General features: G+C 46.2%; 1 protein-coding gene across 1 annotated transcript in view; it reads left to right on the top strand.

Annotated features, from left to right (window-relative positions):
* Positions 1–26,834, top strand: part of LOC122924441 (adhesion G protein-coupled receptor A3-like) — a 205,872-nt gene that overhangs the window by 7,962 nt on the left and 171,076 nt on the right. The window contains exons 2-8 of the mRNA XM_044275537.1: positions 5,730–5,801; positions 14,781–14,852; positions 15,653–15,724; positions 20,080–20,151; positions 21,862–22,022; positions 26,158–26,371; positions 26,774–26,828. Coding sequence (XP_044131472.1) covers positions 5,730–5,801; positions 14,781–14,852; positions 15,653–15,724; positions 20,080–20,151; positions 21,862–22,022; positions 26,158–26,371; positions 26,774–26,828 — 718 coding nt within the window. The remainder of the gene's footprint in view (positions 1–5,729; positions 5,802–14,780; positions 14,853–15,652; positions 15,725–20,079; positions 20,152–21,861; positions 22,023–26,157; positions 26,372–26,773; positions 26,829–26,834) is intronic.

The raw sequence follows: 26,834 nt of genomic DNA, 5'->3' as shown, positions 1-26,834 counted from the left end.
TCTGTCCGTGCCTCCACACCGCAAAAAAGTAGTGCATGTGCACTACTTTTTTGCAGTGCACATAGTCAGATGTGGATCGCGGACCCCATTCAAGTGAACGGGTCCGCGATCCGCATGTGGCAGCCCAATGGTCGGTGCCCGTGCATTGAGGCCTTAATAAAATAACATGTATGCTCAGCTGAGCCATGTGTGCATGTTTTTGAGAGCTCAGGAGGAATAGCTTTTGGCAGAATGAGCATTGGGCGCACTGATTGGCTGTAGTAGTCTATCCACATTTTATTTTACCTATCTTCCTGAAGACTATGTTCTGAGATTGTGTCCTTTTCTAGGAGCAGGGGCGTGACTGCCATAGCAGCAGACCATGCAACTGCTATGGGGGCCAGGACAAGAGGGGGCCCAGTCTTAAGCCTCATGCATACGTCCGTTTTCCACGGGTATGTGCATGAGGCTTTAGTTGGGATCATCTCCTCTTCTACTGCAGGTGAAAACTTGGTCAGGACTCTGGCCTCTAAAGGAACAACTTTTAGGAAATGAGGCAGTGGAAAAATCGCCCAAGGGTCACCGGTAGGGGTTTAGGCAGAAACCCTTCTGTCCTGTGTGGGGGGCCTGGTTTGATCCTTACTATGGGGCCCTTACTTCTCTATGTACGCCACTGTCTAGGAGTGTCCGATAATCCAGAATATATAATAATCTGGCACCTATCAGTTCCTGTAGATCTGTGGTTTAAGGTCCACAGAGTTATTATACATATTAGTTTTACAGGTAGGATTTACAATGTTATGGTGAGATCTTTATATGACCAGTCTGCTTTTCCAATGTTGTCATAAACATTAGCGGTCACCCATCATACAGTCATGGCTACCGAGGTGTTAACATGAAAGAGATGAATAATGGACCTCTTCCTGTGAGAAACTCCCAACAGTCCATTTACAGGCGGTGATAAATCCCGGCCACTGACCTGCCAGCCTTCCACCTCTTCTCCTTACTTTATGGCCTGGTTTACTAGAGGTCTCCATAGCTAAGACGTCTTCTGCCTGCATCGCTGTAAATTCCCAAACTTCAGATGATTCTCAAAAGTGGAAACATTCTTAGAAACCACATCAAAGACCCCCACAGCTTTGTGGAGGCTCTCTAGTCATTGTGCTCCGGGATTGCCGAGAGGGAACATAACCCCCCCAGCCTAAACATTACATGTCCGAACTGGTTCTCGTCTGGTGTTTCCTGTCATGTATGATGGGTTATTAAGTATCACCGCTTACATAATTGTCACAGATGTCTCACTGGTTAATCAAGACTGGGATGTGGTTATATGGTAATTACAGGACATTATGTATCGGGCACATAATAAAGTCATACAAAGGAAAAGTATCTGGCCTTCGTATTCTGAGATAATATTAATGGGCACTTTTTTGGAGGGGTGTTTCGGGGTCCATTCCCACTGTGTTTGTCTATGTTTAAAGAGGACCTTTCATGGGTCCAGACATTATAAACAAAGTATCAGGATACGTAGGGGATAGTGCAGGGATCTAACTGCTTACAATTTTTTTTCTGGGCGCCGCTTCGTTCGCCCGCTGTGGCCCCCGTTGTATTTTCCCGCTTGGTATGCTAATTTTAGCATTGGAGCAATGAGAAGGAGACGGAGTCTTGCTCTCTGCTTTGATAGGACAGCGCTACAGCCAGAGAGGAGACAACTCCCACGGAGAAAGACTAAGTCTCCTCCTCATTGCTCCGATGCAAAAATTTGCATACCAAGCGGGAGAATACAACGGGGGCCACTTCGGGTGAACAGAGCGGCATCCAGAAAAAATAGTAAGCGCAGTTAGATCCCTGCACTATGCCCTACGTATCCTGATACTTCGTTTATAATGTCTGGGCCCATGAAAGGGCATCTGTCAGCAGATTTGCATCTATGACACCGGCTGACCTGTTACATGAGCACTTGGCAGCTGAAGGCATCTGTGTTGGTCCCATGTTCATATGTGCCCGCATTGCTGAGAAAAATAATCTTTTAATATATGCAAATGAACCTCTAGGAGCAATAAGGGCGTTGCTGTTACACCTAGAGGCTCAGCTCTCTCTGCAACTGCCGCTCCCTCTGCACTTTGACAGGGTCAGGCATGCTGATATTTACACTGTCCTGTCAGTCAAAGTGCAGAGGCTGCAGCAGTTGCAGAGAGATGGAGGGACTCTGGCAAGAGCTGAGCCACAGCATGCTGGTTGATGCAGGTATGCTGAGGTGAAGTTATCATCGACAGTCCCTGTCATTGGTGGAGGCGGTAGCATTACCCGCCAGCTTCATAGCGTGACTCATTATTATAATGTAATTATGAACGGGGGGAGCGGTGCATGGCGTCTTCCTGACATATGTCCACCACTGCATTAGTGATTACCTACAGTGCAAAGATCTGTGCCATCCATGAAGATCAAGCTGTGTGCAGGGACAGTCATGGCAGTCCAGCAAGATCAAGGTGCGTGCAGGGACAGTCATGGCAGTCCAGCAAGATCAAGGTGCGTGCAGGGACAGTCATGGCAGTCCAGCAAGATCAAGGTGCGTGCAGGGACAGTGATGGCAGTCCAGCAAGATCAAGGGGCGTGCAGGGACAGTGATGGCAGTCCAGCAAGATCAAGGGGCGTGCAGGGACAGTGATGGCAGTCCAGCAAGATCAAGGGGCGTGCAGGGACAGTGATGGCAGTCCAGCAAGATCAAGGGGCGTGCAGGGACAGTGATGGCAGTCCAGCAAGATCAAGGGGCGTGCAGGGACAGTGATGGCAGTCCAGCAAGATCAAGGGGCGTGCAGGGACAGTGATGGCAGTCCAGCAAGATCAAGGGGCGTGCAGGGACAGTGATGGCAGTCCAGCAAGATCAAGGGGCGTGCAGGGACAGTGATGGCAGTCCAGCAAGATCAAGGGGCGTGCAGGGACAGTGATGGCAGTCCAGCAAGATCAAGGGGCGTGCAGGGACAGTCATGGCAGTCCAGCAAGATCAAGGGGCGTGCAGGGACAGTCATGGCAGTCCAGCAAGATCAAGGGGCGTGCAGGGACAGTCATGGCAGTCCAGCAAGATCAAGGGGCGTGCAGGGACAGTCATGGCAGTCCAGCAAGATCAAGGGGCGTGCAGGGACAGTCATGGCAGTCCAGCAAGATCAAGGGGCGTGCAGGGACAGTCATGGCAGTCCAGCAAGATCAAGGGGCGTGCAGGGACAGTCATGGCAGTCCAGCAAGATCAAGGGGCGTGCAGGGACAGTCATGGCAGTCCAGCAAGATCAAGGGGCGTGCAGGGACAGTCATGGCAGTCCATGAAGATCAAGGGGCGTGCAGGGACAGTCATGGCAGTCCATGAAGATCAAGGTGCATGCAAGGACAGTGATGACAGCATCAGTACAACTTAATTACAGCAGATTGAAGGATATTGGGTGGAGCGTGTATAGGCGACTATATGTCAGGAAATTCAACATGGACTGTAAACACTACGTGAGTAGACCCTTCCAGGATTGCAAAATTTGAGTTGTAGTGAAATAGTAATGGGTGATACTTGGGTAAGTAATTTATATTGTGTTTGAAACTATGTTATATATAAAAAAAATTAATAGATTTCCATTGCTAAAGGTGGGACCCATAGCAGGCCATACCACACCTGTAATGTTTGTACGTGGGTCGCTACTTTTGGGAGACGTGCATACATTTACATTTTTCTTTTTGCGTTTGGAAAGCCGTTTGTTTAGAGCTTGCAATCCTCCAGGGTCCTGATTTTACCCCAGATGAAAGGTATAATCCCAGTCATCTAACAACTCTTATCATAAACACTTATTTAAGCCCCATTGTTATCAGTAAGATAAGAACTGAGCTATGAGAGCAGAAATAAGGAGCCCATCAGCTCCATGTCTGATGGAGCAGATAGAAATCTCAGCTCTGTACAGAGAAAAGGGTTCAATATTTTTAATAAAGACCAACTGAAAAAATTGATTTTTAGCTCATAATGAGTACAATGCACTAATAAAAAAAAAAAAGTCTAAAGATGTACATAGCCTAGATCTGTGATGGCTAACCTCCAGCTGTGGTAAAATTACAACTCTCATGATGCACCCCTGCTTGGCTGTTCTCAGAACTCCATAGAAATGAATGGAGAATGCTTGGAGTTGTAGTTCCCCCACAGCTGGAGTGCCAGAGGTTAGCCATCACTGGCCTAGATGGTCACTATATCTTCTTTATCACAATCTGGGTAACTCCAGTCCATATGACTTTTTAGAATGAAGAGGGAACCCACTGTTATCCCTGGTAAAGAGACAGAATATAGAGGACTTCCCTGGACACCAGTTGAGCAATGGGGTGCGCCCCTTCCCCAAAGATCAGATCACTGCTGAGGGATTGAACACAAGAATGGGGAATGTCCCAGTTTCAAACCCATATGAGACAAATCACTGTCATAGGAAAAAGTTTCAATAATCTGCAGGCAGGGCATTGACACATACAACCCCCCTATGCTGTGTACTTGCTGCATGGTCAGTCAGATAGTTGGAAAACCCTCAGGGTGCGTTCAGCCTTGGCAGCAAATGACAGTCCCATGCATATGGATGGCGTTTAGTCACCGTTGTTCAAACCTCTATATCAATAACAAGCTGGCCGTGGAGTTGTAAATCCACAGCAACACATTAAAGGAGTTCTGCAGTTTTTTTAAACTGATGATCTATCTTCTGGATAGATCATCAGCATCTGATTGGCGGGGGTCCGACACCAGGGACCCCCGCCGATCAGCTGTTTGAGAAGGCAGCAGGTGCTTGGCATTAGCGCAGGCCCAGTGACGTCACGACTAGTATCAATGGCCTGGGCGGGGCTAAGCTCTGTTCACTTGAATGGCGCTTAGCCGCGCCCAGACCATTGATACAAGTCGTGACGTCACTGGGCCTGCGGTAAACAGCGAGAAGGCCGCTGTTCTGCTGCCAGTGCCGCTGCCTTCTCAAATAGCTGATCAGCGGGGGTCCCGGGCGTCGGACCCCGGCCGATCAGATGCTGATGATCTATCCAGAGGATTAGATCATCAGTCTAAAAAAAACTGCAGAACCCCTTTACTGTGTTGCTGTGGATTTCACCCCTTCATTGTACAGGGCTGAAATCTGTAAGTCCGCTGTACAAACCGGATTTTCAACAGAAAGTTTTCACACCTCAAAATTTAATCCGAGGTGTTTTATTTATTTATTTAATTTCTATGCTGATGCTCGGTATTCTGTGGTTGATTTGCCCTTAAGGTTTGCACCGGTCACTGAGTGAGGATAAACCACAGGCAGTCCTATAGCTCTTCTTCTTCTTTTCGCTGCAGCTTGTGAAAAATGTGCAGATTTTGTTGTCCGACATACGTGATGCGATATAAACGTTTTGGCAATGGATGCAGAATGTCAGCAGATTCGATGAAGTATCAAATCCTGTGTAATGCTAACCGTTTCTGAAGGGATGCTGGGACAATGACATGGCATGCTGTATGCGAGCTTTGTGGCATGTGGCCCACTCACAGTGCACACAGACGGGGTACAGGACATCTAAAGTCACCTTTTTACACAGAAGTTGTAATGTTCAGATCAGGAACTGGAGCCTGATGACATGACCATCACCAGTCTCTCAGGCGGATGGAGGGAATTTTACTATAAATGTAGGAGACGATGGTTGATTTGTGATGTTTTTGTGCCTCAGACGTGTTCTCTTATTTTCCTCACACTGATTCTTCTTTGTCTTTCTAGGATTCTGAATAGCAATAAGATCTCTGACCTGAAGAACGCATCTTTCGAGGGGCTGAGCTTCCTGGAGAGGCTGTAAGTATTTTCCTTGTGATATAATCAAAGACCATGATAAAATGGGAAAGCCCATGCATACTTGGCAGATCTTTATACGAAGCGCCCACGGACGCTCCGGCTTGTGAAACGAGTTTTCCAATTTTGTGCAACTTTAAACCACTTGCCTTTTAGAGGTCCATGAGGGTCTCCGACGAGGTGGCGTTACACAAGTGCTCCTGGTTGCTGTGCTGTAATGGGTCACTGAATTTCAGATTGTTGACCGTCTGACATTTGCGCCATTTTTCTGATGTCATATAAGGCACTTTTTCTTTTTTTTGTCCATTTCTACCCTGTACAGTGTCTGCAAGCATGTATTGACATTGTCATTTATATCATCACATCAGGTAAGTCCTCATGCACACAACTGTATGTATTTTGCTTCAAAAATGTGCATGGCACGTGGACGGTATCCACGGTTTGCAGACCGCAAAATACATACGGTGGTGGGATGGAGCCTAAAGCAGTGGTCTAGCTCTGAGCTTTGATGCCCTGCTGCGCCCTGGCATTGTCTGCGTGGCGTTTGTCACTATGATGCTATGTGAGTAATATGCCATAACCAAGTATAGTAGTATAGGAGGTTTTCTTCTTTTTAGATGAAGTGTTGTGGGAATGCGACTCTTGTGATTGGAGTGGCAGCTTCGAGCGAACCCGGCTTGTTGGGGGAGGTTGTGGTTTTTTGTGTGTTTTACTCTGCAGGAAATTGACTCTCTGGGGGATAAGTCCAAGAACGCTCCATTCATTTTACTAGACTTGCTGCTTTTTCCACATAGTTTCCATGTGCAAATACCACCCAGAGTGTTTTTTTTTTTTTTTTTAAATCTTTTACTTACCTGCTTCATTTCTATTAGTACGGACAATTGGAGGTCACAGATCTGTTATCTGGAAGCCCTGAATGCACTTGCAGTATTCGCGCAGCTAGATAAGTCTGTTCTTGCCGCATTGTTTTGCCATGTACAGAGCTAATTAAATAGCTCCATGTGTCTCGATTGTCCGTGGACGAGTCCTTTTACTCCACCCTATGTTTTTTCTGTGCTACACGTACAGTATTTGAAGCATTGTAATTCTGTGAATTGGGGAAACGTGTCCATCTAATTTTATCATAGATTTGAAAAAGTATGGGTGGGTTTTATAGACTGGAAAATAAAAAAAGAACACACTAAAAACTTATTACGATTGATCTGAGATTGACCAAGGTGCCCCCTTTATTTTGGGTTCTGCAGCAGGGTGTATATTGGGGCAGGGTCACATTAATGCTGCAGTACCGGCTGCACCTCTGGTTTGGTAACAGTCATACAGATGCTGGATATTTTCCTGTGGTATCTGTCATCCCAAGCTCTTTCGACTGGGATTTTAGTTCATACAAGGTGGTTGCCCACCTATTCTCAATGGCAAACAGATATATAGTGATCAAGGTGGCCAGGGGAGCTACTGGATACCATGAAGAGCACATTGTGTAGCATGGGCAGGACCATTGCATCTCCTAACCGAGTCAAAAAGAGCAGTAGGACTGGTTCCGTGATGTCCTGGACATGCCAAAGGCTGGTCAGTGTTCCATAAAAACCAGATAAGAACGGCCATGGTAGCTAATGACGTTCTACACCATGACACCAGGTGTTGGTCCTGTGTGTCTCTGCACTATGCATAATGGCAGTAGGTGCTCCCCAGCCCTTCTGCGAACTGAAAGAATTTAATTTAAAAAGTGTTACGGCAAAGCACCCCATCCTAATATACTGTATGTCTAGATGTGATTAAAGCCTAAACAAGAAGTTTCTCATTCACGGCCAGGAAACAGAGATGTAAATTGTAGTAATGGAGAGGAATTGAAACACTGAGAAAGTTAAAACAAAATAGAAAAACTTTGAGCTCGTGCACACGGCCTTAAAGAGGACCTTTCATCAGGCCAGCTCTAGTCTAATTATTATCCTACCTTATAGGCGGCCCCCACTTATGTCTTGGCACTTTTTTTTTAATTAATTTTTTGTACAGAACCCCCCTGGTCCGCATTTCCTTTCCCCCCCAAAAATAGAACATGTCCCATTCTTGTCCACAATTGCGGACAAGAATAGGCATATTCTATTAGTGCCGTCAAAATGTGGAACGCACATTGCCGGTGTCCGTGTTTTGTGAATCCGCAAAACACATTATGGACGTGTGAATGGGCTCTTAGCCAGGGAGAATGAACTCAAGTTCTTGCGAGAACTTGAGCATGTAGACATCCTTGAGCTCATTCTCCCTGGCTAAGAGCGGGGCGCTCTGATTGGATGCGCTCACAGCCAGGGAGAAGATAACCACTCCCAGGGAAAATACATGTCTCTGCCTAGTATAACCGAGTTGTCTTATTATAAAATAAGGCGCCAAAATATACAGGGCCAACAGTGGACGAACGGGGGGGTTCTGTAGAAGAAGAAAAAAAGTGCCATCAGTGGGGGCCGCCCTATAAGGTAGGATAATAATTACACTATAGCTAGCCTGAGGAAAGGTCCTCTTTAAGTGTTATTTTTTATTTTTTTTGCCGTCCGCGGAACCTGCAGAGAAAGGACAGCACATGGTGTACTATCCATATCTTTTGCGGCCCCTTTAAAATGAATGAGTCTGCATTCGATATGCAAAATGTGTACAGAAACTACGGTCGTTTGCATGGGCAACTACGGTCGTCTGGCGTGTCACTAGGATTTGCCATAACTAATATCCTGGAGGCTCCTGACCACGTTATTTCAGCCATTATTCTTTATTCTGCTGCCATGATACTACAGTGCATTTCACGTACAGCACAGCGGACAATGAGGATGGCAGCAGAGGTCGCACTACGTTTTTTCCAGTAAAAATGCTCCTCTCCTCATTTTTGAGGAGTATTTTTACCCGAGGAGGAGTACGAAAGTTACGGTAATTAAAATACATAATACATAGGCCTGCACTCGCTCGCATCTGCGCTTGGAGGCTCTGTTGCAGATTCTGTTGGAAGACCAGACAAAAAAGCCTCATGCAGCACACTTTTGTCTGGTAAAAAGACAGGATCTCGAACGGAAACCGATCCCATCATAGTCGGGAGAGTCTGTTCAGCTTCTTCCCTGTGAGGTGAAAGGAGGAGGGGGCAGCAGGGTCACCAGTGGCTGACAGGAGGAGGGGGAGCAGGGTTACTAGAGGGGTGACAGGAGGAGGGGGCAGCAGGGTCACCAGTGGCTGACAGGAGGAGGGGGAGCAGGGTTACTAGAGGGGTGACAGGAGGAGGGGGCAGCAGGGTCACCAGTGGCTGACAGGAGGAGGGGGAGTAGGGTTACTAGAGGGGTGACAGGAGGAGGGGGGAGCAGGGTCACCAGTGGCTGACAGGAGGAGGGGGAGCAGGGTTACTAGAGGGGTGACAGGAGGAGGGGGGAGCAGGGTCACCAGTGGCTGACAGGAGGAGGGGGAGCAGGGTTACTAGAGGGGTGACAGGAGGAGGGGGGAGCAGGGTCACCAGTGGCTGACAGGAGGGGAGCAGGGTTACTAGAGGGGTGACAGGAGGAGGGGGCAGCAGGGTCACCAGTGGCTGACAGGAGGAGGGGGAGCAGGGTTACTAGAGGGGTGACAGGAGGAGGGGGCAGCAGGGTCACCAGTGGCTGACAGGAGGAGGGGGAGTAGGGTTACTAGAGGGGTGACAGGAGGAGGGGGGAGCAGGGTCACCAGTGGCTGACAGGAGGAGGGGGAGCAGGGTTACTAGAGGGGTGACAGGAGGAGGGGGGAGCAGGGTCACCAGTGGCTGACAGGAGGGGAGCAGGGTTACTAGAGGGGTGACAGGAGGAGGGGGAGCAGGGTCACTAGTGGGGTGACAGGAGGAGGGGGGAGCAGAGAACTGGGAGACTGGCTGGAACCATGATTGGGGAGGGGGGAATCACATGAAGACTGACAGGCCGGGCTTTTCACTGCCATACCATGGCCAGGGGGGGGGGGGTCTTCTCTCAGATCAGTCACGCAAGTCCGCGGCTCCTTAGCTCTCCAGCGGCCCTGTCATGTTTCCCAGGGTCCTTGGGCAGCGCACACTACTCTCCTTACTACAGCCACCCCCGGGAGCCGGCCCCTTTTCCTTCCAGCTCGCGCCGGCTTTCCCTGGCTGACCCGACCTGTATCGCCCTAGCTCGCCAATACCCAACCAATAACAAAGCTCTTTGCTGTAAGGAGCTTTGTTATTGGTTATTTCAGGCGCAGGCTGCATCTCTGCGCTGATGAATGTGGGGGGGAAAAGTCTAAGGCGTATTGGTACGCCTTAGACTTTTTCCAAGGAGTAAAATCGCCTGAACACACGTCATAGACGCTTGTACAGGCGTAAATGCGACCTCTGGCAGCATGTCTCCCCTCCGTCTGTCCATTCGGTAATGGGGGGTTCTATCTCACATTCCAGTACAGCAGAGGATATTTTTAGCTGTAAGGAGTGACAGGCACTTACAAGGGATAATGGTTTAGTGCTGGACATAGTGACCCGTTCAGTCCAGCTCACATCCATACAGTTTCTGGGCAGAGTTTATGGACTCAGTAAACAGTAACAGTTTTACTGTTTATGGAGACAGTAAAACTTCCATTGCTGTTGGATCTGCTGCTCCTAGTTTCAGACGTGTTCTCCCTGTAATACACGCTGGATGTGAGGTCTGTGTGTCCAGCATGCTGCTGTCTTCACTAGCACTCATGTCAGCACAGCGCCATTCCCAGTCTGATTTCTCCTTCTGAAGCCTATGAGGGAGCTCCTCTCATTTCTGCTGACAGACTGATGGTGTGGAGTGTGTGATTCCTACCTTCCCCTGCCGTCTGCCGTGGGTGCTGTCCTTTTTCTACATTTACATACGTTGTGTGATCTGTCACCCCCCATTAGGCTGCCGGTTTGTGTGCTTTTCTCCTACCTGCCCTCTGATACTGTACAGCTTGTGTTCTGCCATCCCTGAACACACAGACCCGGCAAAAGGAGTGTACATTTTAATGAACACTATGTAGAAACTTGCTTAACTTTGCAATGAGACAGCAAATGATCAATAACAAGAAAAAATAATCTGTGCCAAGGGGTCCATAGCCTTGAACATAAGTAAGCCATTAAGAGAACATTACTTTATAACAAGTTTGAATATTTTAACCCATTCCTGCACCGTGCCATAAATGTTTGGCATTGCAGGTAGCACGTTCGCACAGCACACCGTGCATTTATGGCATACGCTCTGGACTCCATGTTGCAACATCCATGTTTGGATCACATGATGTGATTAGTATATCAAATAGGCCTCCTGGTCTGCCAGCGACAGAAGATGATTAGACCTTGCCTTTGGCAGTGTAAAGCTGACAGGTATACTACACTGAACAAAAATATAGCACTTTCAGATCTGTCAGATGCTGCTCCAATTTTGCATGAGCTGAACTCAAAGATCTGAAACATTTTCTACATACACAAAAGACCCATTACTCTCAAATATTGTTCTCCGTCGCATAGAGTTGATCAGGTTGTTGATTGTGGCCTGTGGAATGCTGGTCCACTCCTCTTCTGTGCGAAGTTGCAGAATATTGGCAGGAACTGGAACACGCTGTCGTATACACCGATCCACAGCATCCCAAACATGCTCAATGGGTGACATGTCCGGTGAGTATGCTGACCATGCAACAACTGGGATGTTTTCAGCTTCCAGGAATTGTGTACAGATCCTTGCAATATGGGGCCGTGCATTATCCTGCTGCAACATGAGGTGATGGTCGTGGACGAATGGCACAACAATGGGCCTCAGGATCTCGTCACAGTATCTCTGTGCATTCAAAATGCCATCAATAAAATGCACCTGTGTTTGTTGTCCATAACATACGCCTGCCCATACCATAACCCCACTGCTACAATGGGCCACTTGATCCACAATGTTGACGTCGGCAAACCGCTCAGCCACACACGCTGTCTGCCATCTGCCCTGAACAGTGAAAACTGTGACTCATCCGTGAACAGAACGCCTCTCCAACGTGCCAGACGCCATCGAATGTGAGCAGTTGCCCACTCAAGTCGGTTACGACGACGAACTGCAGTCAGGTCCAGACCCCGATGAGGACGACGACCATGCAGATGAGCTTCCATGAGACGGTTTCTGACAGTTTGTGCAGAAATTCGTTGGTTATGCAAACTGATTGTTGGAGTTCCTGGGCTGGTGTGGTTACACGTGGTCTGCAGTTGTGAGGCCGGTGGAATGTACTGCCAAATTCTCTGAAACGCCTTTTGGAGACGGCTTATGGTAGAGAAATGAACTTTTTATTGCACGGGCAACAGCTCTGGTAGACATTCCTGCAGTCAGCATGCCAATTGCACGCTCCCTCAAATGTTGCGACAACTGTAGCATTGTGATGTGTGATCAAACTGCACATTTCAGAGTGGCCTTTTAGGGTCCATTCACACGTCCGTTGTTTGTTTCCTGATCTGTTCCGTTTTTTGCTGAACAGATCTGGACCAGATCTGGACCCATTCATTTTCAATGGGTCCTGAAAAAAAATCTGACATTGTGCTGTCCGTTTTTTTTTCAGGACCCATTGAAAATGAATGGGTCCAGATCTGTTCAGCAAAAAACGGAACAGATCAGGAAACAAACAACGGACGTGTGAATGGACCCTTATTGTGGGCAGTCTAAGGCTCACCTGTGCAATATTCATGCTGTCTAATCAGCACCTTGATATGCCACACCTGTGAGGTGGGATGGATTATCTCGGCAAAGGAGAAGTGCTCACTAACACAGATTTGTGAACAATATTTTAGAGTAATGAGTCATTTGTGTATGTAGAAAATGTTTCAGATCTTTAGGTTCAGCTCATGCAAAATGGGAGCAAAACTGAAAGTGTTGCGTTTTATATTTTTGTTCAGTGTACATTGCAATACAGAAGTATGGCAGAATGTTACACTAGCAATCAAAGTGTTAAGTTGCCTAGAAGATAAATGACAAATATAACAATAAGGGCTCATTCACTCGGCCGTATGAATGGATCCGCACCTGTTCCCCAATTTTGCGGAAGGTCTGCGGATCCACAGTGTGCTGTCCGCATCCGTTATTCTGTACGGCGACTCCGCAGAAAAGATAGAACATGTCTTATTCTTGTCCGCAAGATTGCAGACAAGAATAGGCATTTTTTTATTATGGTTGCGGCCATGTGTGGTCTGCAAATTGCGGAACGCACATGGCCGGTATCCGTGTTTTCTGATGGCATTCATTAACGTGCCTTGCAACTGAGGTATCCCTTTTATTTCGTACGTCGTTGAGATGTTCCCCAATGCGACGGCGAAGCTCTCTCCTTGTTTTGCCTACGTATTGTGTTCGACAATCACAGGTGATCAAGTAGATGACTCCCGTGGGACGGCAATTGACAAAACCATTGATGTAATGGTTGTATCCACTATCTTTATTGACAAAGGATTTACCTGTCTGTACATAGTCACAGAAACTGCAGTTGCCACATCTGTAGCCTCCCTTTACCGGGTTCTCAAGCCAAGTTCTTGGGCTTCGTACGCTGGTGAAGTGGCTATGCACCAGGCGATCCCTCAGGTTTCTGCCCCTCCTATAGGTGATGGATAGGAGTTCAAGGCATACCCTAGATCTGGATCCATTAACAAGGTCTCCCAGTGTCTGGAGATGGTACTGCGGATCTGAGTGGAGGCAGTATCGAAAGTACCTATCACTCTGATAATATCTGATTTCTTTCTTTGGGCGGTTAGTCGGGTGTAGTAACTCGGTACGCTCCTGACCCCGAACCCTCTGAGATGCGGTATGTAGGACCCCGTCCGGGTATCCACGTTCCTGAAATCTCCTCTGTAAATCACCTACCTGATTTAATGAATTCTCTTTCTTCCGAGCAATTACGTCTAAGGCACAAATATTGCCCGGTGGGAATACCCCGTTTAAGTGGTCCTGGGTGGTTACTTTCCTGTCTCAACAGGGAATTGGTTAATGTTGGCTTATGGTACATACTCATCTCTATCTGTCCCGTTGTTCCTTTCTGGATGCAAATGTCTAAAAATGTAAACAATCCTTCTCGATTACTGATGTGAATCTCAGGTTTATCGTGTTTACATTTAAACAATCCACAAATTTCCTGAATTCCCTGTCTGTACCGCTCCAGATGACAAAAATGTCATCAATGAAGCGTGACCATAACACCACATTGGTAGGACCTGGTGTAGGGGGGCCCCCAAAAACGATGGTCTCCTCCCACCAGCCCAGGTGCAAATTTGCATATGACGGCGCACAAGAACTGCACTGAGCTGGTGGAAGAAGTGACCATCAAAAAGAAAACAATTCCTTGTCAGTACAAACTGTAACATTTCAACAATGAAGTTGTTATGACTCAAGGATTGTTGGCCCCTGGCTCTCGGGAAATGTCTCACTGCCGAGATGCCCACCTCATAAGGTATTGATGAGTAAAGGGCCTCAACATCCACTGATGCCAGGAACCAATTTTCTTCAATCACTATACCCTCTAGCTTAGTCAATAAGTCACCGGTCTCCCTGACTAAAGGGTAAACTAACTTTCTGAATGCCGTTTTGAACACTGAGAGGTATAGTTTTTAACGTTTGGGTGATTTATGCGGGAGGGGTTGGGTTCTTTTATAGAGGCCCCTTGAGCCGAATTGCTCCCCATGGGTTTTGGAAACTTTCCTTGAAAGTGTGAGAACATTTCTGCTAAACTTGTAAGACCTCGAAGGTCCCTGAAAAATAAAAGTACTTTCAAAAAATGATGGCAATAAATGTTTCTTAACTATTTTGTGAGGTATTACTACTTCTTTTAAAAGGTGACACATGTGATTTGGCTGTGATTTTAGGGCCAATGCAGGCTGCGTGCTCAAGGGGTTAACGGTCGGCGATATAGGCAAATCCATGGCTTATTCAGATCGCCCGGATACATGGTTATAACGCTCTGCATGTTCTGTTATTTGTAAAAGGACAATCTATACGGTGTCTGATCTGTATTCTCCTCTGATTACAGGGATCTTCGGAATAACCTGATCAGCACAATTGAACCCGGTGCCTTTTGGGGACTTTCATCTCTTAAACGGCTGTAAGTAACCCTACAGTATATATAATTGAATCCAAGATCCATGAGGGGAGACCCCCAGCAGTCACTAGAAAGAGAAGGGTCTGCCATTCAACCCCAAACTTGGAGATTTACATTTCTCAAGGTTGAATGGGACCCTTATGTGCATCGGTCTAGGGTGCTAAAATGTGTAAAGTGGAGGCATTGACATTGAAATCAATGTAATTGTAAAGAGCGTTAGAATTCATTCACTTCCATTACTGTGCGATGTATTCTACATAAGATGCACAAGTCTCCTCCGTTCAGCTCCCTCTTTCTAGCAATCACTGGTGGTCTCAGTTTTGCAAATGAAATAAAATGTTCACATAGTTTCTGTATAGATTTGATAATATATAGTATGTGTAGTGTCTGGTGATCGAAGAGGCCACAGCAGTGGTCCAGGTTTTATGTCTTTAGATACACAGACGGATAGATGGGTAGGTTATGGGGCAGGTAGATATGGGGCCGAACTTTCTGTGTTGAAAACTTGTGAACCAAGAGAGATATAGCAAATCTGATTACAGTAATCGATTTCTGGGGAAAATCCCTTGATATGCTACATGCCCCCCCTTCCCATTGGAAAAATGTTCCCATAATTCAGTATGGCGGCTTTCAAGATGGCAGCCATGTTCTGGACATAGCCTAAAAGACAGGAACATCTATAGATATGAACTTGAAGGAATCTAGTGGTTTCACAAGCATTAGTGGAGGAAGAAAGCAGACTATATACTGGTTATATGTAATAATTCATCACTGGTCTTGTTTTTTTTTTTTTTTCTCCCCAGAGATCTTGCCAATAATAGGATTGGATGCCTTAATGCTGACATATTTAAAGGACTCCCCAACCTGGTTAGATTGTAAGTATATGTGATAAGGATGAACAGCCATATAAAGTAAAATAAATAAAAAATTTGTGAAATTATATAGTTTGGTATTTTAAAAGAATACCACCTCCTCCTCCGATAAATAATCGGTGTGTACCGCCAAAACAAAAAATGATTTGATGTAAACAAAGGGGGAGATTTATCAAAAGGAGGAAAAGTAGAACTGGCTTAGTTGCCCATAGCAACCGATCATATTTAACCTTTCATTTTTCACAGTTCCTTTGGAAAATGAAAGGTGAAATCTGATTGGCTACTAGGGGCAACTAAGCCAGTTCTACTGTACACCGGTTTGATAAATCTCCCCCAAAGTCTCCTAAGGGTACATTCACAGTTAAGGCAACGTATCCGCCGTATTTCACCGGATCTGGCATTGCCAGATTCTATCATTCACCGTCGGAAACCCATGGTCTGCCTGTGGTCTGACCCCTTTCCAACATAAATGCCGGACACAAACTGTTGCAGCATTGGTGCTGGATCAGGCATGCCGCAGATGTGAACGTTCCCCAACGTATCCTCATCAGTCATTTTTACTCTTTAAAGGAGTTCTTCAAGATTTTGTAAAACTAGGCAGTGAGAAGGGGCTTTGTAAATTATATTTTAAAAAAAAGTTTTAAAAATGCTGCTTCTCCGGTCGCTTCCAGGTCTGCCTTGGTCACATGACGGGTTCAGCCAATCAGAGTCCAGTGATTGGCTGCAGCTGTCAGGTGACCAATGTAGGTCATCACCGCAGGCCCAGCAGTGGACAGACTGGACTAATTGTATACAGCTCCCTGCTTGATTTAACAAAGCCTTGGAGAACCCCTTTAATTTGTCCTCATTTTTTTAATGGCTGAACATTTTATTCAGTGATTTTTGTCTGCAGTTGTCAGAGTTCTCCACTGCGGTTACAAATCATTCCTCGGCGCTGATGTTTCCTGGGCAGTCGGCCAGATATGCTTACTATTGACATGGTCCTGCCGTGAATCATGGATTGGCAGACAAGTACTTTTTAGGAAAAATAAAATAGTCCATTTGCTAGGAGTGAGGCCCCAAAGGACTTTGCTTCCTCCTAGCAGAGTCTTTAAAGGGGCTGGCCACTTTGTGATGTATTCTGTGCCAGCTTCTGTTATTTCCATCCCTGCCTTTCTTTTGTGCTGTTTTTGGCTGGGGCTGCTGCTCCTTTAAACAGGAGCGCTGGCCTCTCGTATTTACATCTTTCAAAATGGTTACTGTCCAACCCCCCCCTCCCGTCTTGACGGCTTTGCATACTCCCATTATCTGCTCTGCTCTGATGCGCAGACTCCATGTCTGGAGTGCTGCGCCTGCGCATGTGAACCGCATTGGCCAGCATTATAAAGAGGAGAACAACGATTCATATTTGCTGAAGAGGAGCGAGCACTGGAGCGCAGAATGCCAGTGCGCACGCTTCTGTCTGAAGCCGGACCAGAGATAGTAGGGGGACATCTGTGCCGTGAAAAACTTCAACTGCGCAGGCACAGCACTCCGGATATGGGCATCAAAGCAGATAACGGGAGTGCAAGCGCAATTGTAGTTGCAACTATTTCCGTGAAACTAAGCCTTGGGGTACCTGGTATTGCGTTAAGACTTAAGTCTGGAGACTTACTGGAAGTACCCAATGGTATGGACGGAGTAGGGTTGTCATGATGCCAAAATTTTGATGCCGTAAAAAACTATTGCAGTACTCAATACCACACAAAAAAAATAGACACAAAAAAAGCTGCGTGCATTCTGCATTTTATGGAACGTTCAGCCCATAATAGAACAGTCCTATCCTATTTTTTGGGGGGACAAGATAAGGCTACTTTCACACTTGCGTTCAGGGCTCCGCTTGTGAGTTCCGTTTAAAGGCTCTCACAAGCGGCCCGAACGGATCCATCCAGCCCTAATGCATTCTGAGTGGATGCGGATCCGCTCAGAATGCATCAGTCTGGCACCATCTGTCCTCTGCTCAGCAGGCGGACACCCGAACGCTGCTTGCAGCGTTCAGGTGTCCGCCTGGCCGTGCGGAGGCAAACGGATCCGTCCAGAGTTACAATGGAAGTCAATGGGGGCGGATCCGTTCGAAGGTGACACAATATGGTGCATTTTTCAAACGGATCCGTACCCCATTGACTTTCAATGTAAAGTCTGGACGGATCCGTCTGAATACAAATTGTACTTGGACTTTTTTAGTAAAATATAATGCAGACGGATTCCATTGTTTGCATTATAGGAGCGGATCCGTCTGTACAAATACCAGACGGATCCGCTCCAAACGCAAGTGTAAAAGTAGCCTAACAAAAAAGGCAAATCTTGTGGGTTTTTTATTTATTTTTTCCTCTTTATGGCGTTCACCACATAGGAGATATTTTAAAATCTTTTAATAGTTCTGACTTTTTCGGATATGGTAATATGTAATATTTTTTTTGTATTTATATCTTTATATGTAAAATTGGGAAAGGGGGTGATTAGGGGGCATTAGGGTGAATAGCATTTCACACTGTCCCTGCTGCCCTGTGCGTTTTGCAGCCATGGATGGCTTTAGTAGCATCCTGGCTGCCATGCTAACCGACCGGAGCCCCGCGATTTAGCTGCTGGGGCTCCAGTCGGAAACTGCCACTGCCACCAATTATAATACTGAGGAGGAGGGGGGACACACCCTGTGGTCACTGACACCAATGATTATAATACTGAGCAGGGTGGGGGGCACATTGCGCCACCAATGCATATAATTTGCCACTAAATACAAATGTAGGTGGCGGGTCCCGGCCATATCACACAGCTGGCACCCGACCTCTATGAGAAGGCACAGCGATCCGCCGAAGAACGTCTAATAACCCCTCAGGTGCCTACCCTGAATGGTTCATTGCCGTGGTTCGGCAGATCGACGCGCCCTGTCGATAAGGCCGCGACTTGACGCCTACGTTTGTATTTAGGGGTAAATTATGTTCACTGGTGGCACTGTGGCCACAATCTCTCCCCTCCTTCTCGGTACTATCTCTTCATTGGTGGCAGTCACGTCACAGTGCGGCGGGAGCGACTCCTCCTTCTCTACTGTGCCGGCTGATGAGAACATGGTGCTAGCCGAGGGCGGCGCATGCCATGGTCTCTAACAGATAACGCAGCCTAGTATCGGATAATAGCAAATCCCAGTATTGTATCGATCCGGGTACAAAAGTATTGATTGGGTATCGAAAATTCGTTTGATACCCGGTGCAGCCCTAGTATGGAGGCTTATTGGCAAAGCTTGATAGGGATTGAATGTGCAAAAAGGTATCTCCCAAGGAGGAGAACCAGCTTGCCAGTGCCACCTCTTGGAAGTGTCTCTCTATAGATATCTGGCCTGGCTTTATTCCGTTGGAAAGTCGTATTTTGACTCCTAGGGAGCCACTTCCAGAAAGTGATGCTGGCGAGATGGTTCTCTTCCTTGGGAAATACTTCTTTACATTAATGTGACATAAAAGTGATCCACTCCGAAATCCCGACCATCTTTTCACTCTTGAAAATGATGCGGCTCTGAAAATGTCGCTGAATTTTGCGTAAATCCCAGCGTGCGACAGCACTGCAGCATTTACATGTCAAAAACCTGGCATGCTAGATATGATAAAAGTTCCAATATTGTCTATTTGAGAATACAAGGTTTTACCAAATGAGGGAAGATTGTGTGGTTTCCAGAACTGCATTCAGTCGTCCTTGGAAGGATGCTTCTGGAGCCTCGCAGCGCTGGGGTTTGTATGTTCTCCCTGTATTTTTAAGGGTTTCCTCCAGGTACTTTAGTTTCCCCCCACACTCCATAGATAGGTAATTTAGATTGTGAGCTCCACTGGGGACATCGGGTAAAAATAATGGGTGCAAGGGAAAACTGGCTTAGTTGCCCATAGGAACCACTCAGATTCCACCTTTCATTTTCCAAAGAAGCTGTGAAAGATGTAAGGTGGAATCTGATTGGTCGCTGTGGGCAAGCATCATGATATTAATAGGGGGGGGGGGGCGGGGCGGTATAAGACTCTGCAGACCGCCACGGATATCCTTGCACCATAAGAGGGTCTGAGTCCGTTACCTGCCGCGGTCTTCTTATGTCCTCCTCTGTGTTCTGCGTGCACCGTTCAGATCTACAGATAATTACTGGCGTCTAGGCTGCCAGCTCTCTGGTGAGTAATTGCTTTCTTACCTTCATTAGGCTGAGTTAATATTTTTCTCTCCTCCATTAGTTCTATGATTCACTCACAAAATGCCCTTAAACTATGATATCCAGTGAGTGTTCTTGGCGCGACGCCTTCATTGTAGTCAATGATTATGCTGTAATCTGATCATGTATTTACCCTGCGTATGTTTTTTTTTCTTTCTAGAAATCTCTCTGGGAATTTATTTTCTTCGCTGCCACAAGGAACTTTTGCTAACCTCATTGCCCTAAAGTCGCTGTAAGTTTCCCAGGTGTCGGATAATGATGGATGTTATAGAGCAGCCCGTGTTCTGCGGATAGGTCTATGGGGAAACTGAAATTCTCACAACCCTGCACGGTATCACTGAGCAAGTCCCTATTTTCACAGTATACCTAGGAATTGCTTGAATGATAATTCCGTAACATTATATTAACATTCACTGGGTATGGAGTCTGTTTTGAGATGGTGGAGGTAAATTTGTGTTAAATAGGAGCAGTCGCCTCTCCTGACATGTCTGTTTTAGTAACTACTTGCATTTCCCTTGTAATATTTCTGGAGCATCTAGTCTTATGACTAAGTTGTGCCATTCCTTTATTATTCCTACTAGAAGTTATGGATGATGTACTAGCAGTTTACAGTAAAGGTCCAGCTGGGTGTTACCAGTTGGACATGTCCCTGCACACTGTCTGATACTGGCACCAATTATTGGATGATGTCAGATTATGAAGGGACACACCCTCGACTGGTACCACCCAGATGGACCTTGATTGCAGACTCCTGGTGATTCATAACTAGTAGGGATAATAAAGAAATGGAATAAGGCAGAGTAATAGGACTAGATGCTACAGAACTGTAATTACACGGTAATGCAAGTAGTTACTAAAACAGACATGTCAGGAGGGGTGACAGGTCCTCTTCAAACCCTTTTTCCACTAGGACAGTTTTCACACTGTTGATATACACTAATAAAACCTGAATTATACAATAAAAAAAATATATGTTCTAAACCTATACACACATATTTTCGTGAAGACCTGGCACATCATGAAGATGCCATCCGACATTCACGAGTGCCTTTGTGCAAGTTTGTCAGAAATGCATTAAAAAAATTAATATTTGTGTCTTCAGGTCTGTGATGCACAGCACCACCTAAAAGTAAAAGTACAGTATTGGCAGAGTTCATGCTATTTACATCATGACTGTCTGTATGCACATATTCTCACAAAATAATCAATACCAAAGCTCCCCATGACCCAAATACAAGTAAACCTCTGAGGCCCATTTACACTGGCGGAAAGTTGGGCCAATTATTGGGCACAGATGTAACCCGTGTAAATGTGCCAGCGAATGAGCAGTTTCTTGTTTCGTGACCCATTGTTTATGCGGCACAGAATGTCATCCTTCGTGGACAGCTCATGCCTCATGAAAAGAAAATATCCTGCTGACAAATAATACAACTGTATGGGGGGCTAATAATCATAATGGCGATCATTCATCCCCATACAGAGAGGATTATTGCTGCATGTAAATACTAATCGGGAATGAATCTTTGCAGGAACATTCATTCTGATCACTGCCTGGTTTATTGACCCAGAGTCAAAAAATCTGCGTATTAGATATGCAATGTCCCATTTTCTCAACCCTTTTAGCAGAGAAAATATGTGCCCCTTTAATGGCAGTGTGTCCGGAAGAGTTTTCTTAATGAACCAAGCCAGGCGCACATACTCTCCAAGTGCGGCTCCATAAATATTGCCTTGGTTTTGGTATAAAAATTTTTAATATAATTCCAAGATTTCCGTCGTAGCCCTTCTAGTGTTTTACATACATCCTGGATACTGAGAGGGTAAGTCAAACTACAATACGTTTTCTGCATCTTCAGGTTGCACAGTTATTTAGGCAATGATCTACTGCGTTTTTAAAAGTCGCTTAAAATCCTGGTTTCTGACCCATTTTTCTGGTCACTTTCAGTGAATTTCAGACAGAATATCTTCTGTGTGACTGCAATCTTCTGTGGATGCTGCAGTGGGTCAAGGCAAAGAATATAACGGTCCGTGAAACAAAATGTTCCTACCCCAAATCTCTGCAAGGGCAGGCAGTGACGGCGGTGAAACCTGAGCAGCTGACCTGTGGTAAGTAGATGTGCATTTTCAGGGTAATGGGGACCCCCACGTACCTGAGAAGGGGGGTGCCTGGTTCCCCGCTGGCGTGTTAGCAATAAAAGCACAGTCTGAGCATGCCCATTCTCCTGTTTCCATGTCTCCTATAGACTAGTGGATGTTTAGCTAACACTCCTCTTATAGGTGAGGGTCCTACAGACTGGTGTGCCATAAATATTGTTATTCCATTAAAGGGGTCTTCCGTGACTTTTAAACTTAAGACTTATCCTCTGAATAGGTTATCAGTATCTGATCAGTGGGGGTCTAACACCCAGGACCCCCGCTGATCAGCTGTTTGAGAAGGCACCGGTGCTCACAATAGTGTTGCGACCTTCTCTCTGCTCGCCAAGCACAGCGCTGTACATTGTTGGGTGGCTGTGCTTGGTATCACACTCGACCCTATTCACTTCTATGGGGCTGAGCTGTGCCTAGGCCACGTGACTGATGAACGCGACATCACTGGCCTAGGCAAAGCTGAAGTAAGGTGGCGGTGGTCCCAGATGTCAGACCCCCACCGATCAGATACTGATGACCGATCCAGTAAAAAGGAGTACTTAGGGAGAGCTGATTAACTTATTTTAGTCTGTTTTAGTTAGTATGGCCATTACCTATGTCCATAACAATTCTGGAGCCTCTTTTCTCACATCTCTGCATTGTATGGTTCCTCTGCTCACCTCCTGAGAGTTCATGAATGTATCGACAATTCCATGTTACCGTTTCGGTTGTCAGAGGGGCTTATGTTACTACATAGTCAGCACTGATTGCACAGGGACACAACCCCATATGGTTACACCCAATTGTCAGTGTATGACTAGGATGAATAATGGAGTAATTGCACAAAGGGGAACCTGCATTGGTTTAAATGGCTAAATTCCAGATGTTACTGAGTCCTTTCCCACAGGACTGTATCTGCTCCGCTCCTCCTGCTCTATAACCTGCAGACTGCACTGCATTTTCTTGGTGACAGGTTTATAGTCACGTAATAAAGGATGCAAATGGACGCCTCACGATTCCCTGCCTGCTGCCCTCCACTTCTTCTTCCATCCTGACGCATTCTGTTTAGCCAATCACTGTCTGCAGCAGTGACCCGCCTCACACAGTGATTGGCTCATCACAGTCATTATCCGCTGTATGGGGATAGGTGCAGGAAGTGGGCCACCGCCGGCATGCAGGCTCGGTTGGACCTGCAGTAGCAAGGCATCGGTGAGAATAAACCTTTTTATTTTATTTTTACCCTTTTTGCATCTTAGGGTGGGTTCACATCACCTTTTATGCCTCCTTTTGTTGTATACGTTACAAAAAAAAAGATACAAAAACATGGAACCCTGTGGTGAGTGGACGCCACTGTATGGCATCATTCTGAGGCATCCACTTAATGTATATGTTTTTTGGATACGTTAAAAGGATGGAAACAACGTGATGTGAGGCCGCCCTAATTACCACAGTTGAAAGACTCCGTGATGGTTGTGGAATATGTCAGAACACGACTTCATGAAATAGACGCTCTAATCCACCATAGTCTCAACCATTCCTGGGAGTTCCCCAGTCATCTCCTGGTTCTTACTGGTACTGAAAGTAGTGATCCCAGTGTGTTGTGTCCTTGGGCCAGCTTGTAGATCCCCTGCACGTCATGTTTCCCATGTCAGCGGCTGACTGAGGCATGACTTCACTTTCTTGTCAGCGGGTAGATTACGCCTTGGATGTTTACTGGGTAAATAAAACAAGGCAGGACCTGCAGGAGGTATGTATTCACCTTCAAACAGTGTGCCCCGTACCATGTAGCTACATACACGCCACTCCACCCCCACCTTCACATTGTGCCTTCATGCCCTGCTGCTCTGTGAAGGTGCTGCTGATTGCCCTGGATGCACTGTCAGAACTGCCATATGTGTTGCAGATTTAGATGAGTATCTGATGAGTGACGGGCATTATGGGCACTGTATCGGTGGTCATTCAGTATCTTCTGCATCAAATAAGGTTTACAGAGTGCTAGGAGAAAGACATTGGACTTAAAGAGGACCTTTCACCTGGAAAAACATTGTGAACTAAGTATCCTGACATATACAGCGGCGCCCAGGGATCTCACTGCACTTACTATTATCCCTGGGTGCCGCTCCGTTCTCCCGTTATGTCCTCCGGTATCTTCGCTCAGTAAGTTATAGTAGGTGGAGACTGCCCTTGTTCTGCTGGGCGTCTCCTCCTCCTAGGCTGTAGCGCTGGCCAATCGCAGCGCACAGCTCACAGCCTGGGAGAAGGAGACGCCCAGCAGAACAAGGGCAGTCTCCACCTACTATAACTTACTGAGCGAAGATTCCGGAGGACAGAACGGAGCGGTGCCCAGGGATAATAGTAAGTGCAGTGAGATCCCTGGGCGCCGCTGTATATGTCAGGATACTTAGTTCACAATGTTTTTCCAGGTGAAAGGTCCTCTTTAAGAGGCTGGCCATGCACATAAGATCGCTGTCAGCCAGCAGGTGTCACTGTTGATTCCCCCCTTCCCGATGCACTGAGACTGCCAGGAAGAGGGAAGGAAGCCACTGCCAATTGAAATCCAATATGCCCGATCCTTATCTGCCACCAGGGAAGAGTCAGGAGGCCTCCATACACATTAGATCAGGGATCAGCAATCTTTGGCACTCCAGCTGCTGTGAAACTACAACTCCCAGCATGCACACTTTCTTGGCTGTTCTTTTAACTCCCATAGAAGTGAAAGGAGGATTCTGGGAGGTTGCTGATCCCTGCATTAGATGGTCCCAAAGGTCGGCGGGGTTCAGCTGACATCCAGCTCGTATGGTCAGCTTGTGCGGGATTATAAAGGTTTATTCCCATATCCTAATGTGATGGCATAGTTTTTATCTTAATACCAATACTTCATGAAAAAATGTTAGAACATCTATTCATGAATGCATTGTGCTATTCCTCTATTATTCCTGCTGGAAATATAGGAATATGTTATCATTACCATTTCCAAGGTTTAACCCTACACATTCTGACATTGTCCAATTAGTGGTGAGTGTGTCGACACTGTAGGGACACCTCCTATTGATAAAAGGAATGGTAACGCACAGTTGTCAGTTTATTACCATATTTCCATTAGGAACAACAGGGGACTGGAGCAGAGTTATAACAAAAGAGGCTTGTTTTAATGAAAAAAGCAAGTTACAGACTTGCCAAGAGAGCTGCCATGTCCTCTTTAAGAGAATGCTACCCTCACATATCTTTACCTTGGTAGCAAAAAATACCCCCTCACATATCTTTACCTTGGTAGCAAAAAATACCCCCTCACATATCTTTACCTTGGTAGCAAAAAAAAAAAAAGCTGATGTTTTTCTGGAAATATTTTTGGGGGAAGTTACAGCATGTGTTCTATTTCCTGTCCTGGCTATTCATTTCCATACTGTTTGGACTTTTAACATGGAAATAACGACTCGGAGCATCACACATTACACTGATGAGAGCATCTACTAGAGCTGTTGTACTGTTATTCTAATTCTACAATATACTATTTTACTACTAGATATCTTTTCCTCAATGCAACAAAGCTAACAATGGGTTCCTTATCTGCAAATAAGAGCAATATTGTGTATTTAAAGGGATTGGCATCTCAGACATTGATCGCATATGCCCCCAATGTCAAGTAGGTGCAGGTCCCACCTCTGGGTGCACTGAGCATGTGCGGCATGCTCTCCATTCACTTCTATGGGAGTTCTGAAAATAGCTGTATGAGAGTACTCTGCAATCTTCTGAACACCCATAGAAGTTAATGGAGGGCGGCCACCTCACTTCCTGAGCGACCTGTTCTGGAGATAGGAGTGGGTCCCAGAGGTGGGGGTGTATCGTAGCAATATGCCATATGTGTCTGAGATTACACAAACCCTTTCATTTTTAATGGTATAGTACTGCTGAAATGAAAAATAAAAACTGACAGAAGTATACCTTTAAGTCCAGTTGGGACAGGGTGCACAGAACTTTTTAACCCTTTATGAACATACTATAGGTGACAGCAACTGTTGCATGTCATATGAGTCCCCATTGACCACTCGGGCTCTGACTGGAGAATAATTTCATATATAACCTTTCATGTAATGTTTTTTTCACTTGATTCCAGATTCACCTCTTGAGCTACCTTCTTTTTACATGTCCCCTTCTCATCGCCAAGTGGTCTTTGAAGGGGATAGCCTCCCCTTCCAGTGCATGGCTTCCTATATAGATCAGGACATGCAGGTTTTATGGTATCAGGATGGGAAGATTGTGGAAACGGACGAGTCGCAGGGGATTTTCGTTCAGAAGAACATGATCCACAACTGCTCACTGATTGCCAGGTATGTTCTGTCATGTATGGTAATGTTAAGTACTAGGAGTATCATTTACATCCCAGCAGTACCTGACTCATCTAGGTAGAGAGTTAAGAGGTTATCTATTGAACAGATAAGAAAATTTTATGTCATACAACACGGCATCAACCAGTATAGAATTATTAACCAAAAGTTGTGAGGGAACCTGCCCATCTGGACACCATTGACATTGCTTACGCCTCCCGCATCATCCTTGGTTATCTGCAAAGACGTCAGTCAGGCCTAGGTTGGGAGGGTTGTCTACTGAGGAGACGGCCAGCGGACACCTAGAGAGTAATTTGCATGTGGGGCAGGAATTATGTTAACTTAAAGTTGTACATTTATGATAACAGTATTGTCCTGGCGTTGACCGCTTGTATCCCTTTTTAGCGCGCTGACAATTTCCAACATACAAGCTGGATCCACAGGGAACTGGGGCTGCCGGGTTCAG

Source organism: Bufo gargarizans, chromosome 1 (assembly GCF_014858855.1).
Source record: "Bufo gargarizans isolate SCDJY-AF-19 chromosome 1, ASM1485885v1, whole genome shotgun sequence".
NCBI classification, from domain to species: Eukaryota; Metazoa; Chordata; class Amphibia; order Anura; family Bufonidae; genus Bufo; species Bufo gargarizans.
The sequence above is the reverse complement of the archived record's forward strand: the minus strand, read 5'-3'. Positions and strand labels throughout refer to the sequence as shown.